This window comes from Pochonia chlamydosporia, chromosome 5, assembly GCF_001653235.2.
Source record: "Pochonia chlamydosporia 170 chromosome 5, whole genome shotgun sequence".
Classification (NCBI taxonomy): Eukaryota; Fungi; Ascomycota; class Sordariomycetes; order Hypocreales; family Clavicipitaceae; genus Pochonia; species Pochonia chlamydosporia.
The window spans coordinates 2,968,760-2,984,385 of record NC_035794.1 but is presented as its reverse complement, the minus strand read 5'-3'; the positions used below and the strand labels follow the sequence as shown (position 1 = coordinate 2,984,385).

Here is a 15,626-nt window from a genome sequence, read left to right as displayed (position 1 = left end):
ATACTCATTCCTATGCATATTACCACTACCATTAAGCTAGCTAGTCTTTTTAATACTTTAATTGGTTAATCATCTCTGGCGAATTAATAAAGGCGCATCTTTCTCTCAATTTTTGTTGTTTGATAGCAGGATGAGCTTTTGGTCCATCAATTGCTGACAAGCCCTCGTTCGGACCACCAACCACAAAGATATTCGTCTGGCCCTTTTGCGCAAACGCCGGTGTGAAGCCCTGGAAAGTGTTGCGCCCCTTGAGACCGGGCTTACCTGTGCTGGCGAACGTGGACCATGATCGCGAGCCCCTGTCTCTGAGTTTGTAGTCTGACGGGCTGGGGTCGAACTTGTAGTCGCCGGTGTCGTAGTGCGAGAGATTGCCGAAGATGTAAGCGAATTCAGAGGTGTGAATGGGGCCCATGCCCGGTCGGTGGGCGACCTGTGTGAGGAAGGGATCGAGAATGGTCTGGTTCCAGTCGTACAGGTAGACGGTGTTGCCGGCGGCAGCAATTTGCTCCGCGTACCCGATGGGCTGGCACGTCATGATGATGTCTCTGAAGATTCTGGCGGAGCGGTAGAATTCGCTCGATACATTGGCCGCTTTGTTGGCGGGGAATTCTGACGCGGGATACATTGTCATGAGCTTGTTGATGTTCTTGACTGACACGTCTGGTGCGTAGGCCCTGAGGAAGTTGTAAGTGTCGTTGGAGGTGGTGATGCTCGGGTCCGTGAAGAAGGTGACGTCGTCGTCGCACCAGCCCATCATGGTGGTGATTTTGGAGAACCGATGCTCCTTGATGAGTTGTGAGGGAGCAGCGGGTAGAAAATCACCGTCCACAGAAGGGAGCCAAATATCGCCGATGTTGTGGGCGGTATCTGACTGGTACGTGGTGAGTGAAGCGTTGAGCAGCTTGTCCATGTCAAAGTTGCGAAGACATTGGATGGTTTCTTTGGCGTGGAGGCCTGTCTTGTTGCACCCAATGTAGTCGACGAGGAGTTTCATAGCGTTGATTGTGAATTTGCCAGTGATGCCGGGCTCGAGAGCTTGGCTTTCGGCGATGGCTTGCTGGAAGGGAGGTCGTTTGGAGCCGCCGTACGCCATGATGTGCATGCCGATGGAGAGACCTGTATTTTGTTAGTCGATGTATTGAGAGGTAGGAATTAATTATGTTTTACGTACCGCCGGAAGATTGGCCAAAGATGGTGACTTTGTCTGGATCACCGCCAAACTGCGCAATATTATCACGAACCCATTCGAGCGCCAGTCGTTGATCTCTCAAACCAGCATTCTCAGATCCTTCTTTTCGGAGAGCATCGGACTGTGCGAATCCAAAAACTACCAAGTATTACTTCTCAACTCCATTTCCGATAGTTCATGAGTCAAAATGCACTTACAGCCCAAGCGGTAATTCATTGCTACATGAATCACCGGCAATCCATTCTTCACACTCTCCAAAATCATGCCATCCGGTCGAATCGTAATCTCCTCATTACTACCAGCCCAAAAACTCCCACCGTGAATATAAACCAACACAGGCAGCTTCTTCCCCTTTGCACAACCGCCTTTCGGCCTCGCAATATTCAAATTCAGGCAATTCTCCGAGATCTTTGTGATGTTTGTCAACGAAATCGGAGGCACCCACGGCCCTAACGCCTGGGGACAAGCAGATCCATAGGCAGTCGCATCAATGGAGCTACCCCGTGGGGAAACATGCGGGCGAGGCGGTTTGAAACGGTTCTTGCCGCCTGTATCCTGGCCATATGGGATATTAAGAAAGACTTCGATGCCGTTGCGATTGAGACCTCGGTAGCTGATGTCCCGTTTGGCGTCGTGGACCACGGGGTTTGTGGTTGCGCTGGCGACAGCCGACGCGGCGACGAGGAGGGATATGGCCTTCATTGCTGCAATTGCGCGAACAATGAATGGATGATGAGAAGAGCAAGCTTAGGTGGATGGAGGCATGTTTATTACCTTTGAGATTCAATGCCTCCCGATGATCCCGATGGGGAAGCTGTTTATGCTGTTCCTGGACGGCGTTGCAGGAACTAGGGTCGATGGCAATGAATCAGAGTGTTAGTCTGCGCAGGGGATCGATCAGCATGGCCAATTGGCGATCTTGGAGCGGAGAAAAAGCATGTTGCACACGCCACGCTTATGTCTGGGACCGCGATTTATAATTTGTACCAGATGGCGATTTTTCTGGGCCGAACTTTGGAGGGACTGGGGGTTGAAATTAGGTTGCTCGTGTCAGACGGATGGATGGATAGGATCCAGACCTAATGATACCATGCTGAACATGTCATAGATCAAACCGGTGAAGCTCGGCTGGATAGGTAGCACGCGTGTTCATTATCCGGACGGGAGTAACAAGAATGAGTGTTTACCGAAATGAAAGTGTCTTATGCGAGACATTTCTACACCAACAAGCTCCTACCCGTTGGGAACCAAAGCCAAGGATAACGCGACGTTTATTCAACCATTCTACCAAAAACGCCTTGCTCCAGACCAATTGCTCAAATCTACTCAACCCTCGGTCGTTTTGTCTCGGCATCATCCCCATTCACCCCATCGGCTTCAAGCTCCTCCCGCGGTCTCGTCCTGCCTGCCCCCTCACCCGGCTCCTCTTCACCATCTTCCTCACCCTCTGCACCGCCCTTGATCCAATTCCCATCCTGGTCAAAATACTCGTGAACATTTTCCGCGGTAATCCAGCCGCCACTCCCTGGCATAGGCGGTGGCAGTCCCCCGTCCGCGGCACCTCGCAAAACCCCTGTGAAGCCGTCAACAGGCTCTTGTTCCGTGTTGCCCTCGAACACAATGCGATCGTAGTCGTCCTCTTCTTCTTCGTCACCGTTAATCGGGTCGGGGTGCAGGTTTGAGCAATTGGCAATCGCGTCGTATAGCTGCTGCGCAGCACCGGGTGATTCGCTCGACGGGGGCACAATCGTCAGCTCCACGGTGTTGAAGTCGTCATCGTCGGCTCCGCCGTCTGAGAACTCGAGCTGCATCCAAATGGCGGGGGTGTTGGAGCCATCTTGCGCGGTAACTTGTTTTACTGCGTGGATGGAGATGGATGGGTAGGGTATTGAGACGCCTGATTCTGTCTTTTCGCTGAAGATTGTGAAGTGTCTGGTGCAAGGTTAGCTTCAACCGAGCTGGTTTGTTGATTGATGAGAGGGAAACGTACTCTGAGTTTACAAACACGTCTACCTTTTGCTCAACCAATTCCTCGGCATCACCGTTTGTTCTGGCGACAGCATTCTCAGCGGAGGGCGAGTCGGTAGGGAAGATGGTGAGTGTGCCGCATTGCGATTTGGGAATGGATGCGACAGCGCCTTTGAGGTGGAAGTGCAGCACGGGCTTGCCGTCGCTGAATGATTCTGGCGTTTGTGATTGATAATCGGATAGGGGGATGTAGTCTTCCACTGAAGGAGGCGACCGTATTGTCGTGGCGAGCATGGCTGGCGTTGTCAATGTTTTTGGACGCAGACGTTGTGAAGCTGGAGCTGGAGCTGGAGCTTGTGCAAATTCATCGCGGGGAAACTTTAACATCAACAGTCAATGTCAATGGGTGGTGGTGCCTGTATCTTATCGGAAGCGGAAGTGGGGGCCTGACGACTTTCACTCTCCGCATGACATCGCATCTTGTCTAGTCCACGGTCATCCACCTTGATCTGCTTTGAACTCTAAACTTTGCTTCATCACACCCTGAACCGACACCAATTCCGAATTCACACGCGCGAGACACAATCCGCGCACTATTTAAATCTGTCAAACTACTGCATGCCACCATCATCTCGCACATTCTAGCAACAAACTCCAAGTTGTTTACACTCCGTCACCCACTCACTCACCAAAAGCCACACTCAACTACAATGCACAATAACCGTACGCGCCCCATCCCGTCTCCCAAGCTCAGTCCCCCAAAAACTAACAACAAAAAGGCCCTCATCCCATACTAGAGCAGGTCCCTCTAACCGTATCTCCATTCGTATCTCTCCCCACAGCCACCACCCTCTCCTACAACTACAAGACCATGCCGTCCAACATCCCCCCATCAACAATGGGCATCCCGACGGCGTCCGAAGACCCGTCCCAGCAGCCGAAACCGCGCTTTGTCGTCTCGGGCTCCGGCCACGCCGCGCATCCCGACGACATCATGGACTCGTGTAAAAATCTCCTGGCCTTTGTTACGAACCTGCAGGACAGCGCGGAGCGGGAACTTCACGAGTTCGAGGAGCGCATTAAGCAGCGCGACTTGGCGGAGAAGAGGAGAGTCGCGCCCGGTTGGTTGGATAGTGAGTCGCGGTTGTTGCAGCCGCAGAAGATGACGGGGCAGAGCGCGGACTTGTTATCAGGGCAGACGCCACCTGAGGAAAAAGGGAAGCAACCAGTTGTCGATCCGGGTGCGGAGTTGGATAGGGCTTTTGGGGGGATGGCTTTGAAGTGAGTGTTTTTGTTATGTACGAGTTTGGAATTACTGTGTTGAGACTTGGGTGGCTTTTTTGTGAAGGAACCTTGTATTATATATATTATACGAATGGAATGACTAGTTGCTTTTCAATATAGTTTACATAACAACATCCGTTGGCAACTCAGAGCTCGTCCAAGCTCGCAAACCTAGCAAAGGTTGGCGGCGGCCAGAGCTGCAATTCCAACCACAATGAGACCGGAGAGCATGTTCTGAGATCCCCCAGCGGTGACGGGTGGAGTTCCACTGGTAGTCTATCTCGACAATTAGCAAATTGCTTTAGATCCAGCCACGAGAATCACTTACGGAATTGGTACCAGGAGCAACAGTAGTAGGTCCAGTAGTAGGAACAACAGGAGTAGTAGAGGGAGCTGGTGCTTGAGAAGACTGGCCTGCCCCAGACGTAGTCTGACCCGGAGAAGTAGTCTGCTGCGCTCCAGTAGTCACAGGTGTAGTGCTAGGAGCGGCAGTCGAAGACTGAACCTTAGAAGAGCCACCACCCTCAACTGGCTTGGGAGTCGAGTCGAGACCGCACTTCTTAGCAGCAGCGCCGACTTTCTCACCGTAGTACTGCCAAATGTTGTACTTCAAAGCACAGTTGAGGCAATCGTCGAGGAGCTTCACCCAGGACTGGTCCTTGCAGTAACCGTCCGTGGCAGAGTTCTTGATAGCGTATCCTGTGGACGGATTAGTCTTTCTGAGGGGTTTTCAGGGTAATTGGGTGAAATTACGAACCGCAGCTGGCGTGACATTCGTACGAAGGGCCAGAGGTCTGGCGCTTAGCCACGGGGACGGCATCAGGGAAGTCGAAGCCTGGATTGGCGGCGGCAATGGCCGTGGAAGCCAGTGAGCCGACGATGATGGCAGAGACAGCGAAACGCATTTTGAAGGGATGGTGTTTCCAAACGAGTGACGGGTTGGAGGGTGGGAGCGGAAGTATACGGTATTTCTGCTGCTGGAGTGTGCAATCTTGGATTGGGTGGCCAAAGGTAGGTCGCGTCGTGGATATGTTGGCATATTATAGCTCGGACTCAGTACCACAGCACACGGAGACAATCCCGTATTCGGAATCACATTATGCAATCCGAAAGCGCCAGGACCAGTGCCAGGAATCCTGTTCGGCGGTCTCGTTATGGTCTCACCGGCGGTAGGTTGTGCATGGGAGCAGGGCTCTCTCTGCCACCAGACCTTCATCACACCAGCCACCGACACCGGAAAGCATACATTGTACAGTCTGTGGTGATCAATATTTGTACATGTCCAAGTATACACTAACACATTTTGATATTGCCCCGTACACAAGGTGATATGCGAGACCTGTACGTGGTCAATACACTCGACCTCCCACTGTGAACCAAAGTGATGGAAATGTAAGGGTTTTCTGGGCCAACATACAATTCCCTCAAGCCCCATAGCCAAAACAGACTCGGCATTGCATCCAGGCCATTCTGGAGCTGCAAAACTAACGAAGGATGGGGGTGACAGGACTGTGGGCCTAGCCAATGGGAGTGGTACACTGCATCTAATCAATGGGCCATCTTATCTGATCATCTGATAAAATGCTCAACCCAACACAACCGAACTCGCCGACATTTCAATAGTTCCAACGAGGGTGTGGGGTCCAACGGTCGAATTATGTGACGGCACATCTTGGCAGCATGCCTTCAGCTGTGCCATGGCGAGTCGGAAGTCCTCGGCGATTCGAGGACATGCCTCTTTTGAGATGAAATGGCTTCAATGATACCACACCAGCCCCTCTCGTTTTCTTTGTGCAAGGGCGCCAACGGCCAATTAGCCTGGAACTCGCTCCTCGTATGTGCATGGCAAGTGAGGGGATGTTGAACCACAGGAGGAGCTTCGGTGTGGATATGTCTATGTCCCTTGCTCTCTATTAATACCACCCACTTTTGCTGCCTCGACTGGGATGTTGTTGAGCTGAAAGCCAGTTCTTTCGTCTTGCTTGAATCAGATCGAACCGAATTCAATTTGCATTCTGGCATAAACAGAATCTGAATATGGCATTTTTGAGATCACTGGCCGGCGTGGCCATGTTGGCATCGGCTGCAACAGCTGCCAACCCATCAACATCTCCAGATATGGGTCCCGCTGCCTTTATGTGGCCGTCAGACAGAGTGTGGTCCGCTGCGGCGGATAATACTGCACCTTGCGGATCGATTGCTTCTGTTGGCAACCGAACAAGTTTTCCAATGAGTATGCCGATACAACAATACAGTATCGGAAACGTCGGTTCTTGCTAACGTTGCGACAGCTAACGGTCAAGTTGCTCTCGTTGATCAAAAAGAAGCCTTTAGTGTTGAACTCAGCATTTCGTACAAGAATGGTATGTATTTCTTGCCCCATGAACGGCCCATACTGCCTCCCAGTGGCTAATAATCTCACCAGATCCCACGGCGAACAATGACTTCACCACACTTATCAAGCCTGAAGTTTTCGCAGAGTTGGACATGGGCCACACTTGCGTCAACCTTGCTGACCCTCCGTCTTCTGTAAAGCCCGGAGCAAACGCTACTTTGCAGATCAAGTACATCGCCAGCTTTGACAAACCTGAGAACGAGACCTTCTATGCCTGTGCCGACATCACCTATGTCGAGTTCTCCAACTTCAAAGACAAGATTCCCTGCTTCAACGCGACCCAGCCAGACAGTGGTACGAAGACGCCAACCCCAACTCCGACGCCGGATTCGTCCAAGAATTCAGGGTCTGGAGGATCTGGTCTCTCAGGCGGTGCTATTGCTGGGATTGTTGTTGGCGTCGTCGCTGGTGTCGGGTTATTAGCCGCTGCAGCATTGCTCATTTACAGGCGAAAGCAGCAGCGACTTCGCAGCCTGCGACAGCAGAACTCGGCTCGAGCAGTGAAGTGGGATGAGCAGCCCAGGGACTCGAACTCCAACAGGAGTGTGCGAATGCAGAACTTGTCGTCGTGAATATGGGGATAGTAGGCGTTGCTCAGGGTGCATGAGAGTGGAAAATGGGTTGGTCGGCTTGTACGCATTACGTCGTGAATGAGGAATGACAAGGAGTGGCAGAGATATCCAAATACTCAATAAATGAAACAAAATTGTTGTGAGCAGGTGTTTAGCATCTCATCTACTTGTGTGACACTTGCCTTGTTTGTGCTGCCCGCGACTCGCCAGTGCGAGGCTTGGATTGGTCCGTCTTGTTGCTAAAGACAGGTTGACCAGTTGACGAGTCCGAAGCACTTCGAAGCACTTCGAAGCAACAGAGGAAGGAGCACCGGGAATCGGTTCATTTCTTTGACGGAAACTCGTGTCTCGTTACGCGCACAAGCACCAGACTCCTTTGTACAACACAAACACCTCCTTCAGTCACGACACCATGCATTGCTTACTTCTAAAACTCTACCTTGCGTATCGACGATTTCGAAATTTCTTCAAGCGAAAGAACAAGGACTCCGACTCGAGCAAAGACTCCATTGGGAGTGCCTCCAAGAAGAGCTCGCATTCGAAGAAACGCTCGGCTTCAAAAGACTAGCCCATTAAGCACCGAACCATACCTAGTGCATCACCATGAAATATATTGGTCTCTTAGTCGCGTTTTCCCCTACCATTATTACTCCTTGGGTTCTCCTCAGCAACCGCCAGCAACCCTTATCCACCTCCACGTTCGACATTGAAGATGCCACCGCCTCCCGCTTTCCGTGGTCCGAAATACTTAAAGAAACTGGTGTTGATCCCAAAGAAGTCTTCGCACGCTCCAAGGCGGACGGCAACAGTGCTTGTCTTTGCCCAAAGGTAGGAATATACGTCGTCCTTCGCAAACAAGTGTCCATATCAAGCTGACAGCAATGACAGGGAGCCGGGCCAGACCCTCTAGATTGCCCTGGTCCGATTGGTGAATGGGATTCATTGGCAGACGAGGGTGGAATGATTAATGTCGATGCCGATTATTGCATGTCTATTGCGAAAAAGTGCTGCGAGACTGTCGTATGCGCACCATCCGAAGGAGGGAGTATTCACGCTCGACCAGAAGAGATTACGGGAAGAATGTGGTCTCCGTTGACACTGAAGTGTGTTTTTGGAGGAAGTGGTGGTATTTGGTACGATAACAAGAAGAACATATATGTTCAGATGCTTCGTCCGCGTCATGGTCAATGCAAGGCTTGATGTAGTTTCGATGATGGACTGGTTGGAGAAATGACAGTACAACAAGTGTAACATTCGAATTTCCTAGAACAGTTTTCTAGTATAAATTATTACTTTACCCTTAATCTTCAGCTGTCATTGGTAAAGATGGTGACCGCCTGGCACAGGCTGAGGCCCTATCAGAATATTTACTATGTGGCATTTGCATTTTTCTTTCGATGCTTAGTATTGTATTGTATTGCATTAGTTTGGTGTCCGCATTCTACTCCTAATACCGGCGATGCGCCGTGCCAAATTGGCGTGTCTGCCTAACTGCCTTTACAAGCTCATCACCTTACGCGAAATTTAGATATGGCAAATATTTTTGAAGTCAAACTATATTCAATGCCTTGTCCGCGGCCTAGGCGCCAAGTTAAAGATATATACAACTACTGACTAGAAATTCGCTATGCAGTGTGATCTATCGGGTCCAAAAGTGTAGTCAAACGAAGCTAGGTACAAGATATAAGGAGTAAATAACAGTGAGTGAAACCCAATAATTTTGCAGCTCCCGCATGTGTAAAATTTATGTTTCAAGACCGCGAGCTTACTGGCACTTGGGAAAAGCGGCCTTGGAAGAAGCAACCTTGAACAGCTTCACCTCGTCAGCACGACGCCTAACAAGGCCGGGCATGACTTTACCACCAGCAAGCTTCCACTTAGGCAACTCCTGCGAGGCAACAGTGACGGCATTTTCGCCATTGTTGAGTCTCTTGACAAGGCTTGACGTCTTGGCTGCGCCACAACCGACATTGAAGACCCAAGATGTCAAGGCAGCCCACTGATTGTCGTTGAGCTTAACCTTGCCCGCGTTGAGAACCTTACCCAGACAACCAGTGTACTTGGGGAGATCGTCGTGCAGCAGCTGGAGAGCGGTCGCCTTGGTCAAGGGGAACTTGTACTTGACTTCAGCGCAGTTCTTTTGCTGGCAGAGATGGCCGTAGCCGACTGTTGGGAGACCAATAGGATCGGGCTTGGGTCTGTCGACAAAGCCTTCAAAGTGGGTGATTAGGTCGGTGCCAGCCTTGTTGAGTGACTTGCAGAAGCTGCCAGATGGAGGAGGAGGGTTAGAGCCGCCGCCGCATTTGCCGGTGATGTAGCCAGAGCTGCCGGTCTTGACGTAGTAGTCGGAGACGTAGCAGCCGTCTTGGGTCTTGTCCCAGATGTTGTGGCCGTTGACGGAGGTGCCTGCAATTTGGCAGGAGATCTTGATGTCGTCGTTCTTCTTGTAGGTCTTCTTGACGGCGGAGCTGGTGTTGGGCTCGGCGCGACAGTTGAGTGTGTCGGCGGAAACGGGGAAGGCTGTGACCACGGTGGCGGTCATGGCCATGATTTGGGCGACGGTGAGGACCTTCATTGTGAGAATGAGAGTGAGAGTAAGAATGAGAATGAAGAGTGAAGAGTTGAGGAGAGTTCTATGAAGATTAGGTTGAGAGGCTCGATTTGCAGATGATGATGCTGATGATGATGTATTCAAGATTGATTCAAACAAGATCTTCAGGGACCTTTATATAATTCTTTAGTTTTAAAAATAGAGTCAAACCCCAGAAGAAGCTTAAAATGTAGTTTATTCCCATTCAACTACAACTCCCTGCCAAGGAGTTTACCGTTATGGCAATTAGCCCTCATGCGGGTCATCCAAAACCCCAGAGAACCACCGAAAATAACACTAAAGTGAGGCCATCGCTTTGCCAGTCGTTATACCCCACGATGCAGACTCAAGAGTAAGAAAAGCCCTGGGAAAGGCAAGCCAAGTTTCTTGGCTGGTCTGCGGCTGAGATGCTTTTTGCCAGGAACTCGCCCATCCTCATTCCCAGCTGCTGCAGACTACATGACGCCAAACTGCATTAGGCAGGATCAGCAGGATATTTTTATCTCATGATGCTCCACACTGGTTCCTGAATTGAGTATGCTGCCCGCCACATTGGTTGAGCTTATTTTGTAGGTGCAGTGAGATGATGCGTGGTGGGAAAGAGGCGATGAGGCTGAGAGTGTGAGTTTTTTGTCGGGGGAGTTGAGTTTGGCCGATTTAGATATTGCTTATGTGTGGTTTGCTTGGCGGTTTGTTGTTGTGTGTCTTGGTTTTGCTGATTTGGGAATGCCTGAGTGGTGGCAACTTGGCTTGGCACTGATGAGGTTGTCTTTGACTGAGAGGAGTTTTGACTTGGTCTTATCGACAACTTGACGACCGGATAGTAGACTTGAGCAAAGTTAGGTTGTATATGTAAGAGAAAAATATTAGGCAACTTGCACTTTCATGTCTTGGACGGACCGCTTGCGCCTTTCTGACCTTTCCGAGCAGTCAACTCCACACCGCCGTTGACCAGCGGAACTCACTCTCCATCTTCAGTATTTATACGACGGATCACATGTCGTTGCGATCTGAAAAGAAACTAATCGATTAAATCTCGCTACGAACATCTCTACCGAAACCGGTACGTGAATCATATTTATGTCCCAGTGTCTCAAAACATTTTAACATAACATCGCGAGCTAACTTACCGTGGCCCAGACACTCTGTCAAAGAGGCATAACTATACTGAGAGGATATGTGACAAAAGCATTTGCCGCTTCTACTTTTATTTTGGACTTAATTCCTGATGGAACTCGAAGCCAACGGATGGCGGTGGCGGTCCGTCATTTCGGTACGGTGTCAACTGACGTGAAGCTGGAGGGAACTCTTCCCATAAACGTTCATTAGCATGTCCATGGTTAGTTCAGTACTGTGCGGTGGAGTGAGGGTTTCGGGTGACGGTGTATGAAGCGCAGGCACTGATACTAGTTGCCGGAACCGGACTATATCGGCGGTAAAGAATAGAACATTGCGCATCGGCGATAAGTCAATTGTTCAAATCAGGCCGGCCCAACTCTCACTCTACTCTCTTGCTCTGTTGGTCTCCAACCTTTGTGACAAGGCAGCGCCAGTTAGGATGGAAGAAGCAAGAGATGTCACCAGTTTGCATGCCATCCACTCAGGCAAGAAACAATAGGTGGGTATATATATTGCTCCTCTGGTCTTACACTATTGTGGTTCATCTGTTGCGACTCGTTACTGAGATGAAAGAAGCAGCAGAAAGATGAATTGGCAGGTAAATTGCATTTATAAGAATCCGTCACGTTGTTGTGTGTACTCAACATCACCAGACGCATGAGTAGCAATTCGCTGATAGATGAAATGACACAAGCAAGCAAGATTCCTGTCTTGTTGGAAAAGCACCATGATGAGATGGGTACTCTTCCCAAATCAGCTTGAAGGCAGGAATGCACGGCTAGTGGAGAAGAAAAATAGTTCCCTCTCGTGTAAATTTCATCCAGTACATACACCTCTCCGGCGGGAAACGATGCAGCCGTGGTGGGCACATACAAAATAGATTGTACTCGAACGAGACATCAAAGCACAGTCAAAACAAACAAGCGAGACGGATAAATGCATCAAATAGGTTCAGAGAATGGTGGACAGTCCCTGTGTGAAATGTTGCATCAACTTGTGTAGGTCAAGCAAATATTGTATTAGATATGGCTGGATGCTGCGTCGGCCGGTTTTCCCTGGGAAACTTGTACGAGTTAACTACGAGATAGCTTCATCTTGTCAGACAAGTAGATGGCACGACTGCCGAGGGCTGTGTGAAGGTCCCTGTACATGCCATCTGATCTGAAGATGAATGGGTATGGCACTCGCCCATTTTGCACCTAGGATAAAGAACAACGGTTCAGACGACAAAGAGTACAGTCTGGTGATGTGAGAACCTAAAGCACGAGGGAGCACAGGTTGTTATGTGCCGGGAGCATTTCACATTTCATCTGTCAAATCACTGGAGACGGTAGAACGGAATTTGAGCACGAAACGTGCAACACCAAGTAAACCGGTGCCTCTCATCAAATTAATAGCGTACAGTATCGCAAACACACCAGTTTTCACCGTAGAATACAAAAAGTTTATATGTACAGATGAAACAATTTCCCCAACGCCAATGATCAAGTCTCTCCCATATATTTAGACTGATTTCCCTCCTTGTCCGACCATGTATAAACTACCCATCCTGCTACAATCTGTGTAACCAGTCCACTGCTTTGTCTAGCGTTTGCCCCCAGCCCCCAAGTCTTAGCACATGGAGTCGGATCCCTGACTAGACTTGTGGCTTAGAGAAACTTGCTGCTCCTTGGCGACCAGTGCCGACTCATCGTTTCCAACGCTTTGAGAGTCGTAGTGCGCAGAGGAGCTGTCGACGTGGAAGGTTCTCGTCATCATGATCTCGCCGCCTTGTGATTGACTTCGCTTCTGGCTCTGTTGGTTGGAATCGCCGTGTTTGAAGTAGGATGAGCCTCGAGTTTGTTGGACGTAGAGGGCGTTGACGGCGGGTAGACAGGCGCAGATGAGACCGATTCCAGCCTCAGCATTGCTATTGAGAAGGGGTTAGTTCCCTAGCCTTGGCGATAGAGTAAAGGCGGCACATACCCAGAAAGGATGACCTTCATAAACACAATGGTCTGGTTGGTGCTCTCGCGTTCGTGAACAATCATTGCAAGACGATAGATACTGAAAGCTGTGGCGATGCCACCAGCACAGAGAAGGCCACAGACACGGAGTCTCTTTCTCTTTGGCAGCTGCAGTGACCATGTAAGAGGGAGTGGGAGAAGGAGGATTGTCAAATCGCTGATGACACTGATGATGGCGTCGGAGGCGACAATGGCGCTTTGGTTCATGCACTTTTCTGTCTCGCCTTTCCAGTATGCGGAGATGGGCCAGCAGATGAAGAGCTTGATAAAGAAGCCGGATACATAGTAGATGACGAGCAGGGCGACCAAGACGTAGACACCGATCAACGTCTTTTTGTGTACGGAGCCAAAGACCCTGATGATGATGACGAGGAGTGCTAGTTTGACCGTTAGGGCCATGGGCGCGTAGAATAAAGTCGCCGCATAGCAAGACTATTATTTGTGGTCAGCAGACATTGGCTGTATGTAGTTCAAAATGTCTGGTGAAATATACCTGAAAGAAGGGCTGGATATCATCTTTGCGAACTTCCCACTGGTTTAGACCGCCGCCATGTGCCGAAGCTATTCGGAGATTGTTAGGAATGCTCTCCGGTAGTACAGTATCCGTGTGCTCCTGACTCACCAAAGTAGGACGTGATGCAGTACCCAATCATAAGGATCTAAGCAGGAACATGTGAGCAAATAGCAACGGAAATGGCGGTACGTTTTCGTCTGTGCTTACATATGCTGAATACGTGGCATCTAGATGGAGTCAGCTATTGAACGCATTGTCCCTCTCTCGGGGCCGATGGATGGCGAGATGAGTTGGGCAGAAAGAACTCACAGTCATCCATGGTGACGCCTCCGCCGAGAACCTTCCATTTGGCGTAGAAGCGGGTGACGATGAAGAGCGTCGTAAACAGCAACGTCAATGACTGTGTAGCATAGTTGACTGTCCGCAGCATACTATCCGGGTTGTCGAGATCAGGCGTGAAGCCCGGTGGCGGCGGAGCGGCTCCAGGATAAGTCATTATGAGTATTGCAGGTGTGTGACTGGAAGAGCCCATGCTTGGGCTCGGGAACAACCGCAGGAGAGAACAAAGGGACTTGTTTGTTCTTATCTGGTCTGGCCACCGTGCCTGGCTTCTATGTCGAAGAGGGATGGAGGAGGAGTCTTGGGTCTTTTTAAATGATTGGCAATGATTTGACAATAGTAGGCAGTTGGCCAAAGTTTCGTTCGCCTTTTTGCCTCCAAGGTCCGTGTTAGACTTGGTCCCCGGGGCAGTGTGTATGTGCTTTGAGCGAGGAACGAGACATCGAATTTTGTATCAGAGTGAGATGTGTGTGTCTTAAAACGCAATACTTTCGGCTTCTCTCTCTGTACAGTATCCAGGTACATATTTACATACATACAAGTTTGAGAATAGACTAGGACTAGGACAGGGACTAGGAGTCAGACTGGGATTTTGGACCCAGATAACTGGGTAGCATTCGCGGAAGAACTCCCGTTGCCGTCGGTTGATCACCTAATTTACTGCCGGATAGTTAAATTTGCAAGGAAGTGCGATAAAATGAAGCAAGATCGGCTGCAATACGCTAGGCTTTTCGACAATCGACAAGATACAGTGCTCTGCAGTCCACAACTTACACACAGGCTTGAAAGGATAGCTCGCGTATGAATGGGCTGAAAAATTGCATGTGTCACAACCCCAGTTCGGCCATGGGGATGAACGCCTCTTTCTTTGCACGCCACGAACAAGGGGGGATGGATGAGATGGTTGGACACCAGCATGGCGCCATGATGGGGAAGAAGTTGAAGGGAGAGGCTGTTGTGTGAAAGTGCAAGCAACAAGGCACGGATAGCCTTACAAGATGCTATGTGCTTTGTTATTTCATCCTCAAGTCTTGAGACCTTGAGACCTCGACCTTGACTTTGTCTTGTCCCTCATTCCCCTCATGTCCTGCATAGAACCCTCCCATGTAGGTGACCTCTCACAACTGCGAGTCATTTCTCACATCTGCGCGTCGTCACCTGTGCACATGAGCCAAGTCCCAGCATTTTTACGTACGTACTTTTATGTTGTGCACCCTACCCCCCTCCTCCATCTGGGGAAATCGCCGAGGCCGTAGTCCATCTCTCGGCGGCGTAGGCGACAAGATAAAAAGGTCAGTGCAAAACGAAATGAATACCCCTCTCAACCCTCAACCCTGAGCCTGAACCGAGCTTGACACAATGGGAAAAGTGTCCAAGCTCCCAAATTTTACCACCTGAAAACACAATACGCCCGGCAGACAGACAGACGCAACCGGGGACTTCCCGTCGGAGCAGAAACGAGGGTCCAAGACAATGAGTGGACAGATGCCGAATGGGACCGGAACCCATGGTATGGTATGGTACGGTATGGTATGATGATGCTGGATCCATGAAATGAACGTCTGCATATACAGGTACATTTCACATACATGCACTGTAAAAGTAAAATTTTCGCTGTGGTCCCAGAAACAGTGCTCCGTAGACATGGGG

The 15,626-nt window shown here is 50.1% G+C and overlaps 8 protein-coding genes across 8 annotated transcripts; 2 read left to right on the top strand and 6 right to left on the bottom strand.

Moving 5' to 3' along the window:
• Nucleotides 1–49: 49 nt before the first annotated feature.
• Nucleotides 50–1,891, bottom strand: VFPPC_06202 (para-nitrobenzyl esterase; the record flags this gene model as incomplete). Its single annotated transcript, XM_018285271.1, has 3 exons — nucleotides 50–1,116; nucleotides 1,172–1,327; nucleotides 1,387–1,891. The coding sequence occupies 3 exons, from the start codon at nucleotides 1,889–1,891 to the stop codon at nucleotides 50–52; spliced, it is 1,728 nt and encodes a 575-aa protein (XP_018142338.1).
• Nucleotides 1,892–2,511: 620 nt separating this feature from the next.
• On the bottom strand, nucleotides 2,512–3,451 carry VFPPC_06201 (benzoylformate decarboxylase; the record flags this gene model as incomplete). Its single annotated transcript, XM_018285270.1, has 2 exons — nucleotides 2,512–3,121; nucleotides 3,180–3,451. The coding sequence occupies 2 exons, from the start codon at nucleotides 3,449–3,451 to the stop codon at nucleotides 2,512–2,514; spliced, it is 882 nt and encodes a 293-aa protein (XP_018142337.1).
• Nucleotides 3,452–3,867: 416 nt separating this feature from the next.
• Nucleotides 3,868–4,442, top strand: VFPPC_13983 (hypothetical protein; the record flags this gene model as incomplete). The annotated part of the gene is made up of 2 exons (XM_018291754.1): nucleotides 3,868–3,880; nucleotides 3,937–4,442. 2 exons carry the CDS (start codon nucleotides 3,868–3,870, stop codon nucleotides 4,440–4,442), a joined length of 519 nt encoding a protein of 172 aa, XP_018142336.1.
• Nucleotides 4,443–4,612: 170 nt separating this feature from the next.
• Nucleotides 4,613–5,346, bottom strand: VFPPC_13982 (hypothetical protein; the record flags this gene model as incomplete). Its single annotated transcript, XM_018291753.1, has 3 exons — nucleotides 4,613–4,717; nucleotides 4,770–5,140; nucleotides 5,199–5,346. 3 exons carry the CDS (start codon nucleotides 5,344–5,346, stop codon nucleotides 4,613–4,615), a joined length of 624 nt encoding a protein of 207 aa, XP_018142335.1.
• Nucleotides 5,347–6,478: 1,132 nt separating this feature from the next.
• VFPPC_06200 (WSC2 protein) lies at nucleotides 6,479–7,408 on the top strand (the record flags this gene model as incomplete). Its single annotated transcript, XM_018285269.1, has 3 exons — nucleotides 6,479–6,674; nucleotides 6,733–6,804; nucleotides 6,867–7,408. 3 exons carry the CDS (start codon nucleotides 6,479–6,481, stop codon nucleotides 7,406–7,408), a joined length of 810 nt encoding a protein of 269 aa, XP_018142334.1.
• A 1,765-nt stretch (nucleotides 7,409–9,173) lies between these two features.
• On the bottom strand, nucleotides 9,174–9,983 carry VFPPC_06199 (glycoside hydrolase family 24; the record flags this gene model as incomplete). Its single annotated transcript, XM_018285268.1, has 1 exon — nucleotides 9,174–9,983. The coding sequence occupies one exon, from the start codon at nucleotides 9,981–9,983 to the stop codon at nucleotides 9,174–9,176; it is 810 nt and encodes a 269-aa protein (XP_018142333.1).
• A 2,745-nt stretch (nucleotides 9,984–12,728) lies between these two features.
• Nucleotides 12,729–14,133, bottom strand: VFPPC_06197 (PTH11-type GPCR; the record flags this gene model as incomplete). Its single annotated transcript, XM_022428502.1, has 6 exons — nucleotides 12,729–13,026; nucleotides 13,083–13,555; nucleotides 13,617–13,684; nucleotides 13,746–13,782; nucleotides 13,845–13,864; nucleotides 13,947–14,133. The coding sequence occupies 6 exons, from the start codon at nucleotides 14,131–14,133 to the stop codon at nucleotides 12,729–12,731; spliced, it is 1,083 nt and encodes a 360-aa protein (XP_022284313.1).
• Nucleotides 14,134–15,304: 1,171 nt separating this feature from the next.
• Nucleotides 15,305–15,622, bottom strand: VFPPC_16297 (hypothetical protein; the record flags this gene model as incomplete). The annotated part of the gene is made up of 1 exon (XM_018294050.1): nucleotides 15,305–15,622. The coding sequence occupies one exon, from the start codon at nucleotides 15,620–15,622 to the stop codon at nucleotides 15,305–15,307; it is 318 nt and encodes a 105-aa protein (XP_018142331.1).
• Between the last annotated feature and the right edge of the window lie 4 nt (nucleotides 15,623–15,626).